Here is a 15582-nt window from a genome sequence, read left to right as displayed (position 1 = left end):
CGGGATGATGGGAGTTGTAGCCCAGCAATATCTGGAGGGCCACAGACACCTCATCACTGCCTTGGGATCAAGTGTTTTTGATTCTGCCTTTCAGTTTCCTTGCATTGTAGAGGCAAAGCATCTTCCAAAGCAAATAAGAATACCACATTTCTAGAGCGGTATTTCACACCTACTTTTATCATACTGTAAACTTTGTATTGTACTGTACTGACTATATTTATTATTGTATTTTATCGTGTTTTATTGTTCGCCGCCTAGAGTGGCCATCGGCCAGATAGGCGGCTTATAAATTAAAGTTTATTTATTTATTTATTTATTGTTTGATAGAAAAATGAAAGGATGTAGTTAAAAAAGGATACAGCATACATTGAGATCTGTAGCACTTGAACTGCAGGAATTCAAAAGCACATTTTATAGTTATGTTCACCATCATTCCACAACCTTTAGTTGGCACTAAAGCTGAAAATAAACTTTCATGTACCTCTTTTTCAGTGAGTGGTGGTGAGCAAATGGCACTCAGTTTTTAAAAGGCTATCAGAGAATGTACAGTCTGTTTAGTTTTGTCCATAAATGTAATCTTTGAATGCAAGGAATGCAGCTCTGCCATGTCTCCTAACACTGTGCTACTACATCAAGTGCTACAGTCCTGTTGTCACTATAAGAGCACTGGGACTAAACTAGCAAAACTCTTTGGGTTGTTGCAAAACATCAACCATGATTGTGAGGACTAACACATTTCAGAGTAACGCTGTGCAGGACTGCCCTCAACAAATCCTTGTTAAGTGAGAACTTCGTGTGTTGTTGTATATACTTTTACATGTTTTGCTATTTATAATCCTTGGTCTCTGTTTTGTACTGGTATGCGCACCAGCTCTTGTGACTCACCAGCAATGTGCTATGGCCTTCCAGTGCTTGACAACTTTTTTGCAGTTGCAGGCAGCAAAATCAGGATACCAGGCGACTTGTGGAATCATGCTTTGTCTTGGTGCATCACAAATCCTGCAGGTTTGTCTGTTTGTACACAAAACAGACACGCTTGCATGAGTCATGTGCATACAGGCACATATATTAGTCATGAGACAAGCTAACAAGCTGAGGGACTCTACAACCGAAATGGTTATGAGGCAGCTAAATCATTGGGATTGCTCATTTTGGCTTGAACACTTGGACTGCTCTCTTTGGAAAGAGGCTTTTGGTGGTACAATACAAATAATATCAGGCACTTAAATAGTACTTCTCTGGGTTCAAAGCACTTTGGTGTCTGGGTCTAACTGACATCAGCTGCAGGGCAGGTAAAGAAATCGCTGCAAAGGAACAATTGGGAGCTTTAAATTGCACTCCCAATTGTTCCTTGGTAACTGGGGCTCATATTTAGCACCTTCTAAATTTGGTGCCAAATAGAAGCCCCACTGGAATTGGTTCTGCTTGGGAGCTTTCAATCAAAGTTCTGAAGTGTAGCCAATCCCTGCCCAAAGCAGGGCTTGAAGACAGCATCAAACAACTGATTGGCAATTACTTCGAGCCCCACTGGGATTGGCTGCACTCTGGAGTATTTGATCAGGAACACCAAACTGTCCATGCAGAAAGTGAGGCTTCAGGGTAGTGCCAATCAGCAGGGACTTCAAGGCTTGCGATCTATCTTTGCAATACAGCTCAAGCTGCACTGCAAAGGAAAAATGGCTCACCTCATGTTACAATGACATCAGATGGCTGACAGGTGGGCTGTCCTGCCTACACGTCATAGTCGTTCACTGGAAGTGGGTAAACTCAGGATCTGGCCTGCCTTGCTGAAAAGGTTCCACATCACTGATCTAGAAGATCTATGTAAGTCTACTTACAGCTCTGGCCTATCCCTGATACCGGGTAGAAATTATAGGTAAAATATTCCGCTGTTACCACAGCACTTGTGCCCATTCACATCTATGTGGGAGGGCTGAGTTTAGGAGATGGAGCCAGCTGATGCGTGAACTAAACTTCAAATGCAACTATTGAAAACAACAGTTGAAGATAGTCTCTTGGGGTATATCTCCTCCCTTGTCTGTCACTAAGCTGCGTGGAGAACCTTGCATTCCTTTGTCAGCAATCTTCTGGGTGCTGATGGTGGGTGGGGCCAGAGGCAAAAAAGAGGATAAGGCCACAGGTGTTATCCACTCTGAGCTTTTGGGATTGGGCCAGCTGTACAATTAAATAAGTGCAACCGTAATGGCCTCATTAAAAAAAAAGGGGGGGGAGAAGAGAAACCAAATACTACCCAATATTTATTCTACACAAATTGTAACACACCTGAATCCACAAGTATACAATAACTTGTAGGCGTATGAGAATGATATCTGTGTAGTTCATTGGTCATTTCTATTTTAGTCTCCTGGCTGGGGAAGACATACCAATAACAAGCCTAGGAGGAAGGGAATATGGCAAGGCACCAGAACCTAGAGAGGAAGAAACTATCTTGTAGTGTTGATATCTGCCTGTATAAAAATAGTAGTTGGCACATTCAAAGTGTTCAATGCACCTCACATAAATTTCTTCCAGTAAGCCTTACAACAGCTTTGTGGGCTAAGTACTGCACAAAAGATAGAGATACCATCCGATTATATCACCTTTTATGAGTTGCTGAATATTTGCAGGTTCTTGAGTTTCATGGAGCTGTAACTGGGACAGAATGAGCCAAAGTTTAATGGTACCTGTCGGAGGACTGAAGGTGAACTGTTAGGGTCCCAGGTGTCTGGAGAAGAGCAACTTTTAAAATAGGGAAGGAAGACCCAGGATTTACAAACCTATTAGCCTCACCGCTTTTAATCTGAAGAAGTATTAAATCATCTATTATAACAAATAAAAAGTACCTGTGGGAAAGGGGGAATTATTAGCATGCAAAAAAGAAGGGTCATACCAACCTCACAAAAGAAAAGGCCATGCTAAATATTATAGTAAAAAAGTTAAAGTGTTTTTAAGGGTATGTGAATGACTCCAGGCATTTTTTTTTTAAAAAAATTAAGGATGTTTTGGATTATTTTAAGTAATTAAAGTTGTTCCTTGTGTGGCAAATAGTGGTTGGGCCTTGTTAGGCCTCTGGCATCAACAAAAGCTGATTGTGTAATTGGATTGCCTTGGTGATTAAGATGTCCAGATGAATCTTTGGGAGGATTCAGCCACTGCTAAGGAGGACTCTGCATCCTTACTTCTTTGTAGTGATGACTGAAACTGCTGGGCCTTTCTGGGGCTGAGCCACATCCTCCAGGATTAGCTCACTTGATGGCATCAGTACTCAGAGATTCTGCTCAGGAGGTAGTGGGGTTAGAATGTTAAGTTTGGTTTTCCACTTTTTCCAAAGCACTCAAGACATATTCCAAGAGTCATCTCAAGAAGAAAACTCAGATTGAAAATATAAAATCCAATTTCAAATCATAACAGCAAAGAGAACAAAAGGAATCAACCATTATAAGCCTGGGGAAGTAAATCCATTGTGTGCCTATAAGAAAGACAAGTGGATATTACGTGGAAATAATTCCATAACTGGCTCACCACCACAAAGAAGGCTGTATTTTAAGTTACCACTTGCCTATCCTTTGAAGCCAGGGTACTCGGAATAGGATCTGAATGAGAATGATTTTAAAGAACAGATGTGTTTACATTAGAGAATATGGTCCTTCAGATATTCTGGTCCCAAGGCATTTTAGAATGTTACCCTCTAAACCAGCACTTCAAATTACATCTGAAACCAGCCAGAAAAGTTATAACACTGGCAAAATATGCTCATGACCTCTGAGTTCTGGTTAACAGCCTAATAGTTGCCATATTTGCAGATGGTCTTCAAAAGCAATCCCATTTACACCATATTACAATCATCTAATCTGGATATTATAGCATGAATAATAGTGGCAAGTCTGTTAGGATGGAGGCTCCCAATTTTCAATCCTTCCATCTGCCTATTTATTTCTTTAAAATATTTATATACTACCCTTCATTAAAATTGATTGATTCTAGGGCAGTGAACAAGCACAAGTGCATGCATGCACACGAACACAGACTGCCAAAGTGGCCCTTGAATTCTGTGTGAGGCTGAGTCTTATTGCGTGTCATGTCTAGGTTTATTGTAGTGTTTCTGATTTTAGCTACCTAGGTTGACCTGCAGGATTGTGTGGGATTGTGGTCAGAAGGTGGACTCCCACCAAATAACAGTCTGGCTCTCTCCTTTCTGCTGCAATTCTTCTGTGGGCCTTCAGTCTCCCACTTTTTGCCTGGTGAAGTGCAGGCCCCAGAAGGCAGTATTGGGGATGGAGCTCTCAAGTGACAATGGGCTGTCAGACTGAAGTGCTGTGGTGATATCCATGAGCACTGGAGTTCCTTTCCACTACATGAGCATCAGAATCTGAAGTGAACAAAGATCTAATGCTCTTCAGGTAGCAGAGTCTACATAATAGAATCCTTTGACCCACTGAAAGTTAAAGATAATTACAGAGAGCAGGTGTGGTGGGCAAGTGGCCTGGGATCCAGTTACACTTCTCATTTTCTCTGCAGTGGGCTTCGCCTGCTTTACAGTGATGCAAAAGATAGCCCTCTCTGTGGTCCCTCTCCCCATCTCCCCCCCCCCCAAACTGTGGAATGCCTTTCTTCTGAAGGCACAGATAGTGGAAATTCTGATGGTTTTCCGCCTCCAAGTGAAAACATTTTTATTCTCCCAGACATTTGAGGTAAATCAGTGATAGCTGCTTATTGGGTTTTATATTTTGTGTTTTTTGAACGTATGTCTTACAGTTGTTTTTAATTAATGTGTATATTCATATGATTATACATTTTGTAACTGTTGAAAACAGTCCTGGGATCAGTATCATGTGATAAAGGGTGGTCTACCAAACTTGGTTTTTAATAAATAAAGACAAAAATAATACATTCTTTTTTGCAGTATGCTGCTTTAACCTAAGACATTAAGGTTTGCAATCCCTTTATTAAATTTCTATTGTATTTTTCTGTATAACTGTTCAAGACTGCTTACAATAAAAATCTATAGGTCTGTCCTTTAGTAGTGCTCTGTGGACTTCTCTAGGTATGATTATTCGAGAGCACCATGACAGTATCCAAAATAACAGTTCCTTGCTGTAGTTGCCTCCTTTGCTTCTGAATACAGCAGCTCTTGGGGCAAATCATGTGACATTTACTCCGAAGCGTGCCGAGTGCAGGATTTTGATTTTTCAAAAAAATGCTTGCCTGGGGCCCTGGTGCAGATCAGGACCTTCGTATGGTGAAATAGGAGTGTATTAATACTTTGCCCCCACTATGACCCTGATCTGCTTCCACTGAAGCAAATGGGAAACCCCCCCCCACAAATGGCAGGCACAAGCCTCCCACCCCTGATTAGAGATGGAAAGATCTGTCAATTTCTGTTCTCTCAGTTTCTCATTTTCCAGTCTTAAATTCAGTTCTCCACAGTTTTACAGCAATTTGTGATTTAAAAAAAAAATCTTCATGAAAATTCTCCAGCTTTTTAGTGTGATTTTCTCCCAATACACATTTTTATAGGCAGCTTTGACTAATGTATACATTTTTGTAAGCAATTTATTGCCATATAATGCATTTTTGTGTTGCTTTCACTTGTACATTCATGCACATTTCCCCCTAATATATGCATTTTTGTAAACATTGGTTGGTGAACTGAACTGCAAAATTTGAAGTGTGAATTCCACAGGATAGTTGTTTTGGTTCTCATATTGTTTGAAAAGTACAGATGTGATAGATTTGGCTTCAAATGTGAACTGAATTGAATTTCTCACCCATCCCTACTCCCCGTCCAGATCTGCAGTGAACTATCACTTTAGATACTGTCATGGTTAGCTTGACCCTAAGACGGCAGTTGCTTGCTGAAGGATGGTGTGTGTGTGTTTCTGTGCTGATGCCCACATGTACATCTCAGAAGGAACTGAATCCAGGCTTTCCCCTTGTGCTGTAGTGCGTTCTGCTCACTTTGCTCATGGACAGATGTACTGAGAACATCACTGTTTATAAGTCTGTCCCAGTGTAAAGTGTTGTTCAGACTTGTGTTGCACGTTGTGGATGGATTTTGAATAGACTGGAAGGGAATCCACAATCTCTTTTGGCATTATAAAAATGCATTTAATATGCATTTAATATGCCAATGGTAAGATAGCTGGCAATGCATTTGCCACCATCAAGTGCTTGACACATTTCAGCATCCCTTGTGCGCAAAACACAGTTAATGCATTTATTTAGTAATCAGCATATTATCTTAAGTAGTCAGTAAATGTTGAGGCCTAAACTGATTTGTTTTCAGGTGTTTCTCAATATTGTGCTCAGCGTCAACTATAAATTGAGTTGAGTGACCTTTTGGTTCTGAATCAAACTGACTGCATTTCTGTTACATATGGTCCACAATAATTTCACCAGTATCTTATTGTTTTGGTTCTGTTAGCACAGTCAAGAGTCTGATAGCTCATTCTTGTTTTCATTCTCTATGTTCAAAATCAAAGCTTTCATGTCAAAGAAAGAAGATAGGCAGTTTACACAAATGAAATCCAATTATTTAGCAGCTGGCAAGAACCGTGAATGATTTTTGGTCAAAGGATGTAAATGTGTTGGTACAGGTTGCTAGCAAGGTACTGTATTTGTGAGACAAATAAGTCAATTAGTAGCTCCTCCATTTATTAGAAACTTAATTGTCAGCTCATAATGGAAACTTCTGAACTGCAACAACTCATTAGAAGTAGAAATATGCAAGGGTGTCTTCCCCCTCCCCCCGTGAAGACTTTTAGTAGACTCTTCTAAAATGCCTAATGCCAGAAAAGCTTAAGTTTCTATCTAAAACAGTGCATCATCTTGAAGAGGAAGGACCTTTCTTGAATATTTACTCAGGATAAGTTTCAACAGATATTTGTTAATATATTTAGGATGCAGTCATGCTCATTTTAGACAGATGCTCAGTTTGCCTTTGGTTATAGCTTGTGGCTTGTCTAAAGAGAGCTAAACTACAACCCCAGGTTTGGATGACACACAAACCACAGCTTAGTGCAGCAGCAAAACAACAGGAGGGGATCAAAGTGGCTGTGATCTCTATTCCAGAAACCCAGGCTTTTGCTAGTAGGTTTGGCTTGGCATTATGTGCGACCAAAGCATAGATATATTTTACGCTTAAGCCCTGTTGAGGTGTTGTTTTAAAGTATTAATTAATGCATGAGGAGGCAGTGGGGAACAAACATTCTGGTTCTGCCCATTCTGCTGGTTCTGTTGCCTTCCAAATGGTGGAAGGTGACTTTCTGAAGGAGGGAGCTTAGGGTTCTCCATGCTTTTCAGAACCCTGATTATGCAGGGTTCTAAAATACAAAAGGAATCTTCATGAATTGAAAAGGTTGCCTGCTGCAGACTGTCATCTTCCATAAGTTGAAAGGCAACAGTGGAATGGGCAGAGCTAGCATGTTTGTTCCTGCTGCCTCCTCACATGGTAATTAACACTTTTAAAGTAATATCTGATGAAGGTGATTGATACAGTGAATTTAAAGAAGCACCTTTGTATATACCTGACCAAGAATGAATTTATAGAGGCATCTTTGTAAATAACTGACCAAGAGTATAGCCAAATGCAGCCTTAAGCACTGTCTGTAGCTTATACTCCTGAAAGCCATTCCTGTATCTATAACATCTTCCCAATATGGTGTGATTGCGGAAGAAATTTGGGTGATATTGTTCCTATCTAACCTATTTCTTACATAAGCGCCATCTCTTGCTGAGATACTGCCTTTGGTTTGAGTTCTGTGTAGATCTTATCACAAAAATACTCAGGGTTTTGGTTTATTTTGGTATTTTTGTGTCAAATGGTTTGACAGTGCCATTCCATACATGATCTCTGATTAGATGGGATTTGCAGAAGGAACGGAAGCATAGTGTGGTTATATAATATTTTAAAAGAAATGTTGGATTTTCTTCAGTGAAGGCAGGCAGCGCTGAAAAACAGCCATGAAAGCAGAAAGTGGCAAGCTTCCAGCTGGTGGTGGATGGAGAATGCATTGAACTACAGATGGCCAGAGTACTTCGGCAAAAAAATGTTGTCCTCAAGAGCAAGGGCTGTACTTTCTATTTCAAAAAAGTGCTGTTTCCCAGTCTCAGGTCTCAAAAAGAAAACTTCTTCATGTGGCACCAGTTTGAAGTTATTTTCAGTTAATTATTAGCTGTAACAATAACTGTTAGCTGAAACAATAAGCTTTACTTCCATTAATAAAATGCCTCTCCTCTGTTTTCTATACCGGATAGTGCTAGGTGTGTGAGTGTCACGCTACTTGTGTCATGAGTTGCTGTGGGGGAAACTTGGGTATTTAAATGCTATGTGACATACTGGTTTACTTTTGGCAATTTGAGTAACTACGTTTTGGCAAAAATACACTACTTGGGTTTTTTGTTTGGTTTTTGCTCCTCAAGTATTGAGGGATTCTTTTTACAGAAAGCTGGTGTGCATCCACAATGCCACCCAGACGAAAATAATTTATGGGATCGTTTCCGTGAGGTGCTGAGTGTGGTGTTCTTGCTTATTGGTGTTCCTGCTCACCACCTGTCTGGATCTATTCAGTCCTCTTCATGATAAGGCTATCCCATACAATTGCTGGCCAGTGGAAGATGAGCCCCATAAGTAGCAATGCTGGAGTAGTGAAATTTACAGCTTCTGGCTGCAGCAAAGTTTTCTCCCTGTGCTGTCAACACCAGGGTTCACGCCATAAGCACAAGCAGGGAGTTGACACTTTAATAAACATCATTGTAACACTGTTCGTTATAATAATTGCAATCACACTTTTTTGGTTATACAAAATGACCTTCTCAAAGCTTTGGTAGAGTTTACTAGCTGAAGTTACCACCTTTGATGTGCTGTGGGTACTAGCTACTGGAATTTGTGATGTACCCCAGTAGCTTGGATAGGAGCAGGGGGGAAATGGTTTGTTGCTGGCATGCGGCTGAGCGAAAAAGACAAGACTTGAAAGTTTTTGGAAAGGAACTGATATGACATTAAAGACGAGCACTTTCAACCGAAAGTCTATTGCTCCCTCAAGCGACTCCACCCTTTCACCTTTGCGGTCCCTTACTCCTAAGACTGCCTGCTTGATGCAACAAATCCCACCTCAAAATCCACCTCTTCCACAAACTCTTGGGCACTATCCCTTAGTCTCCAATTTCCATGTGCAGCTGTAGGTAAGCAACAAATGCCTATACTCTCTGCTTACCCCATCTCCCTTCCCTTCCTCTGTTGTTTCCCCTATGCCTCATGACAAGAGACTTGGGGCAGAGACTTGCCCTTTACACACAGCAATTAGGCTTCAAGAAAGCCTTCTACTGGCTACAATAAAAGGTTTCTTTCAAGCTTAATTGTAGTGAGAGAGGGGCAAGGCCACATCCAGCCCATGGTTTGGCAGTTCCTCACTCCTGTTGTAAAGAATCATGCATGTTGATGGCACTATGAACCTTGTATGGGAGGTGTGGGCCTCCCACTCTGCCCCCCTACTCAATTTGTATGCTTGTAAATAAGCCTGTTTCAAAGGTCTCCATTGCATTCTCCTCACAACAGAACAGCCGCTAGTTATGGTTTTTGAGATGGATGCTTCTCCAACCCAACAGCTGCTCCAGAACATTGACACTCATTTACCTTAACCCTTATGTGAGCATGTGAACCTGAACACTACATAACATACTAAACAACTGAACATCAGAAAAAGTGGGGAGGCATGAAGGCAGAGGGAGGTAAGGAAACTGGAAGGGTTGGGTGGGGAGGCAATAAGGAATTGTACAATTTTAATGATGTGAAAACACTAATGAACTATTCATAAAAAGAGAGGGGACGGACCTTGTAAAAGGCTGCACCTGAAACTTTCTTTTGCTCAGGAAATAAGGAGAACAAAACAATACCCTTTCCTCTTCCTACCTTTTCTCAGCTCTTCTTTTGCTACATGAACTAATAAAAATGTTCTTGTATAAAACAGTATTTAGGAGCAACCACAGTGGTTAAGCTTTGGAAAGGTTATCTCCCAACGTCATGTCTGTGCTTAATGCATTTGTGCTGATGTGTCATTTGTGAACAGACATGTGTTGGCTGGATAGTGTGCCATCGTCTGTGGTGACTTTGATTTATTTGCTCTGTAAATTGGGACTAGAGCAATAATGGAAAGTGACATTAATTGCTTTAACACAGCCCTCTTTGTTGCATCCTTTGCTTTTCTCTGAGGGGTGTTTGATTGTTTGAAACTTGTACAAAAAACTAATCGAAATTACTATGATGAGGGCCAGTGTCCACTGCACATCCTGACTTTGAGTGTTGGTGTGCTTCGGGGTCTGTTTTAAAGTGCAAACACCAAGCGTTGAAATGCCAAATGCAGAGGCTTCTGAAGGAGTCCATATTCTCAAAGAAGGAATGCTGATTTGAAAATGATTTTTTGGAGGTCTGGTAAGCAACTGGGTGAAATGAGGACACAGTGTTCCAGTTACGTATGCCAAAGAGGCTGTGGTTATAGAACTAGCGGTAGAAAGAACGCACAGAGTTCTTTAGGTTGTGGTTCTCTCCTTTCGGGGAGCTGGATGTATTGACCACAATCCAAAGTAGAATACAAATGCTTTGTAAGGGCTTCTACTCCTCTGGTTGTTCTCACTGCATTTTCAGTATAAGAATGGGCAAGCCTTTCAGGGAAGTTTCTTCCTCTTTCAAAATTTCAGGAATGTTTCAGAAGGTGGGATGCCCAAATTCACTTCCGATTTTGCTTCATCTGATGACAACTTAATGATGTGTGGAAACTTCCCATTTGGACATTTCATTAGTCTTAGAAAAACTCTTTTGGCTTTCCTTGCAATCTTACATATTTTTGGCCACCTCCTTCTTGTTATTCATCTAACCATCCTAACAATCTAGTCCTGATTTCTCCATGTAGTCCACATTGCTTTAAAAGCAAGGAAGGGAGTGCGTTAAGAGAGGAGCAGAGAGAATGGGAAAGATTCAAGTTCATTGAGTGTTCGGTTTGTTGAAAAATGGTATGACACTCTCAAAAAAAGTCTTTGTTATTTTATTTGTTAAATCTTTATTGATCCCTTACAATAAGAACAACATTTCTGGGGGTAAAGTTTGTAGATGATGAGGCCAACATGGATTTTAAGTGCAGTTATATCATTTAAGCATTGTATCCAGCACACGTAGGTATTCCCAGGGGTTGGGTAAGCAAGCCCCCATTGATTCTGCATGCTTGGGTGAAATGTGAATAGGGCTATAAACTCTTCATTTTGCCTTGAAATAATAAAATGATCAAATGTAATTGTATGCATGTTTAATTGTTTCCCAAGCTGTTCTTTTGCCAAAGGGTAGATTTAACTGAACAGGAGTTAACTCAGTTAAGATCAGTCTAAACTAATTTCTGTTGCAAAAAGCCTTTATTTTGAGGTTTTCACTGTGTTTCAGGTACTGTCCCTTGCCCACTCCTGGGTAGTATTAAACTTCCTAAGTTTGACATCTGCAGAGAATATCTAGCCTTCCCTTTTCTTCCCTTTTCTTTCTCTTACTGAGAACTGTATTTGGCTGTCAGCAAAGTCTTTGCATGGACTCCGCAGGGAGTTTTTCCAAGCCCTAAGTCATTAATAATTGCTGCGACAAATCTCTAATATATAATAAGTGCTTTTATTTTTCTGCCTTCCAAATATATGTATGATAATTGGAACATGTTACTTTGAGAAATGCAAGGATATTAAATATATTTGATTTGACACAAACAAGTCCCTGGTACTGAAATAAGATATCTAGTACAAATTACCATTGCAGCCACATCTGATTAGGAATTAATCTACTTTTTATAATTGCAGCCTGAATTAGATAAATGCATACAGTAGTTGTATTGAGCACTCAAACTACATAACTGAAAAGGACAACTTCAAAGGCAACCTGCAGAATACATTTTTTAAAAAAGGAAACCACAGAGTTTTTCATTAATAGTAAGAGCATTGATTGCTATTCCTCGAAATGCTACAAGTGAAAAGTTACCAAATTTTGGTAGTAGGGGGAAGCATCTGGAGGGGAATTGAAGTGTGTGGTTTTCCTCTTTGTACAATTGTCCTCATTAGTTGTTTTGCTTCATCAGCCTTGTAGTTTTATTGGATCAGGTCATTCAGTGGTGGTGGATGGGTTCGAACAGGAGAGACATCTTGGGTATAGTTTATAGGACACGTGTGTGATCACTGGGCTAGATTTATTCGTGTTGGGTTAAGCATAAGGAAGGGGATGGGGAAGTGGTGCAAGACAAAATGTGAACCAACAATTCTAATGTGTGTGTTACCCCAAAATACAAACTGAATAAGTTAGTTGCAACACTCCAGTTCCCCTGCTCAAAAATAATTCAGCCAAAACATGTTTTATGTGCCTATGTAATCCTGTTACCCTTTCCTGACTCACTTTTTCCCCCTCTTTTCCTGATTTGTAGAAGATAGATGAAGAAAATGAGGCAAATTTGCTAGCAGTTCTCACAGAGACATTGGACAGTATCCCTGTGGATGAGGATGGATTGCCTTCATTTGATGCACTGACAGATGGAGATGTGACCAACGAAAATGATGCTAGCCCTTCACCAATGCCCGACGGCACCCCTCCACCTCAGGAGGCAGAAGAGCCGTCTCTAGTAAGAATCTACCTTCCTAGTGTTTAACGGAAAAATGGAAGTGCCCTCTCACTATCCACTGCATGGATGTGATGTAGTCACAGTAAGGTTTGGTCTTTTCATTTTTAGATTGAAAACACAAAGAAAGCTAAATCACACTTGGAAATTTTAGAGGAAAAGCCCAGGATAAACATAATTGTTCATTAGAGAAACTATAGTGTATTGGCTGAATGTTTTTCTTCCAATAACTGACACTCTTACCTACCATTATGTTCAGAAAAGAAATGTTTTGAATTCATGTTTTCTTTACTAGATTTCTAGTATGTGTGTGTAGATGTCCTCTATTATACCATGCTATACAGTTCATATGAGTTGATCATTTACATGTGGTGCTATCTGCACCAGTTGGGGTCATTTCATGACATGTGAATTGGCCCTAGTTAAATAGATTTGGTAAGAAAGAAAGGATATACTAAGAGTGGATGTAGGGGTAAGAATTTGATTATAATCCCTCAAGTGAGGAAACACATTGTTCTGAGTTGTATTAAGTGTAGCACTAAGTAGATTGTTCCATCAGCACAAGGATTTTTTCTTTACTCAGTGGAACAATATCCTCGTCTCCTCTACCTATGCCCCTGAAAACTGTTCTAGGGTTCCCCCAACCCTCCAGAGCAGATTTGGGGATGGTGTGTGGCACACACAGGGGGGAACGTCATTGCCGTAGTCCTTGCACTAGCACAAAAAGTTAGTTGAATACCATCCTCTACGTCCCAAAATGCATCTGCGGTTGTCATCATTCATAAGGCCCTTTCGCACACTGTATAGATGCAAACATGATTTTGCCACCAGTATATACTCAACAGGGAACTGCAGCTTATTTCAGCTCCCTGACAAGTGTGTCTGTCTCGTATATGATTGCAAGCATGTGTTTATGCGTTGCATTTTTAGGTACACACACAAAACTTAGTTGTACACCTAAAAATGTTATGCGTGAAGGAACCTATAATATCATAGTTCCAGATCACTTTTATGTAGCAGAAGCAAGGATTAGGAGAGGGAAGATGAGCTTCTGGTAGAAAATGGAGAAAAGATGAAGTGAAGTCAATCCCAGAGTCTTTGCAAAGTTTTTTTTTAGTGTGTACTGTTTACCATTCACAGAGTCCAGTAGGATAGAGAATGCATGCCGCATCATGCTCTATTTCAGATGTGCCAAGGAGCCCTCAAGAAATGTGTCGTGACAAGCCCTTCAGTTTGCATTGTCTTGAGAGAACGATACCCTTGTTAATACCAAATATCCATTGCTGTCAGATCTGTTACTACAAAAGTAGTAACTGCTTAAGGTTTTCTAAAAGCCCCTAACTTTACAAAAAACAATTCTACCACCAGAGGACTCTTTTATATTTCAGTCATAATGAAATTGAGAAGTTCAGTATCTTATAGCTGTGACTATCAAGATAACTTGCAATGTACATTTCCCAAATGATTTTATCAGCTAAAGAAGATTTATATTACTCTGCTCTGCCTGGCAGGAAAACAAGCCAATTGTCAGACATTGTTTACTTTGTGAAGCAGTATTGTCTTTCATGATGTATAACCTGTAAACTCCATGTATCTCTATGCTAGACTTTCCTTTATTGAAGGCAAATGTTGCTTAAGACAGGTGAATTTCTCTCTATAGGACAGGAAATGTCAGGACCATGCCAAAACCCAAGTTCAACCTCCTTTATATTTGGCTCCTTGTAGCTCACCTGTGACCAACATTAATGTGGGCCATCTATGTAGGATGTTTTGGAAAGAGAGCTTGGCTTCAGGGCTGGCTGCAGTTTCTGTGGGCACTTGGGCCCCACACACTCAGTTGGTCCTTCAGCTAGCCATTGCAGCTCTTCCTTGTTGCTGCTGCTTTTGCTAGTCACTTTGGGAATGAAGGCAAGTAAGCGATTGCCTGGCAGCCATGCCCACGTGACTGAAGTTCAGTAGCCTTGTACATATGTCAGACCATGCACACAAAACTAAACAAAATGGTGGTGTTCAGCTGGAATTTCAAGGACTCAGGTTGGCAGTGGATCCTGGTAGGTGCTTGTCCATGTTTCTTCTTGACTCCGGGTATGCTTGATTCAAATGAATTTCCCACATGGGAGGACGACGTAACTGAGAACCAGAATCTCCTTTTCCCCTCCACATCCTATATTGTCCTTCCACTTTATACTGCTATGCATTGCTCGGGTGCCAGCCAAGCAAGTAGTGATAAAGGGGAGAATGTGCATCTCTTTGTATATGCACATGAAAGAAAGTGTGCAGTTATGTGCCTGTGTGTATATGACAGCAGATTGTCATGACTATGCATTTGAAAGTCTTTACCAATGCCTTTGGGCACAATCTCCATTTAAAATTGGCTGTGTGGTTCTCCAGGTAAAACAGGCTTTCCACTGTTATTTGTAAAATCATAAATGTAATGCGGCATACCTTAAAAAATAAGCATCCTTTTTGGCCTAAGGATAAGTACTAATATATCACTTTTCAGTGTGCAGAATGGTTTTGTAAGCCTTATGTTGCTTGTCTTTTTGACAACTCTGAAGTACGTTTTTTATCTTTCCAGTTCTATAGTAGCGGAGACTAGAAGCACAGGAGCTCTTCCACCATTGCCAGATTTCTTCTGTTTAGGAATTAATGAAGAACTCCTGTGTAGCTAATCATGCTTGACCGTCATTCTGAAGGTTCAGGGTCAAAGTGGAGGTACCTGCACTCCCCCCCCCAAACTCTAATTTTGAGGAGTTGGATGGACAGTCCGTCAGGGTAGTTCAGCCCAGAGCTTGGAAAAGTTACTTTTTTTGGACTACAACTCCCATCAGCCCACTCCAGTGGCCATGCTGGCTGGGGCTGATGGGAGTTGTAGTTTAAAAAAGTAACTTTTCTAAGCTCTGGCAGCCATGCTGGAACCCTGCTAGTCTCCTCAGCTGAATACATCCAG

General features: G+C 40.6%; 1 protein-coding gene across 6 annotated transcripts in view; it reads left to right on the top strand.

The window, feature by feature from the left end:
• Window positions 1–15582, top strand: part of PPARGC1A (PPARG coactivator 1 alpha) — a 931093-nt gene that overhangs the window by 862411 nt on the left and 53100 nt on the right. For all 6 annotated transcript variants that reach the window (XM_061583991.1, XM_061583992.1, XM_061583995.1 and 3 more), the window contains one exon: window positions 12441–12635. In XM_061583991.1, coding sequence (XP_061439975.1) covers window positions 12441–12635 — 195 coding nt within the window. The remainder of the gene's footprint in view (window positions 1–12440; window positions 12636–15582) is intronic.

The sequence above is a fragment of the Rhineura floridana genome, chromosome 9, assembly GCF_030035675.1.
Source record: "Rhineura floridana isolate rRhiFlo1 chromosome 9, rRhiFlo1.hap2, whole genome shotgun sequence".
Lineage (NCBI taxonomy): Eukaryota > Metazoa > Chordata > Lepidosauria > Squamata > Rhineuridae > Rhineura > Rhineura floridana.
The sequence above is the reverse complement of the archived record's forward strand: the minus strand, read 5'-3'. Positions and strand labels throughout refer to the sequence as shown.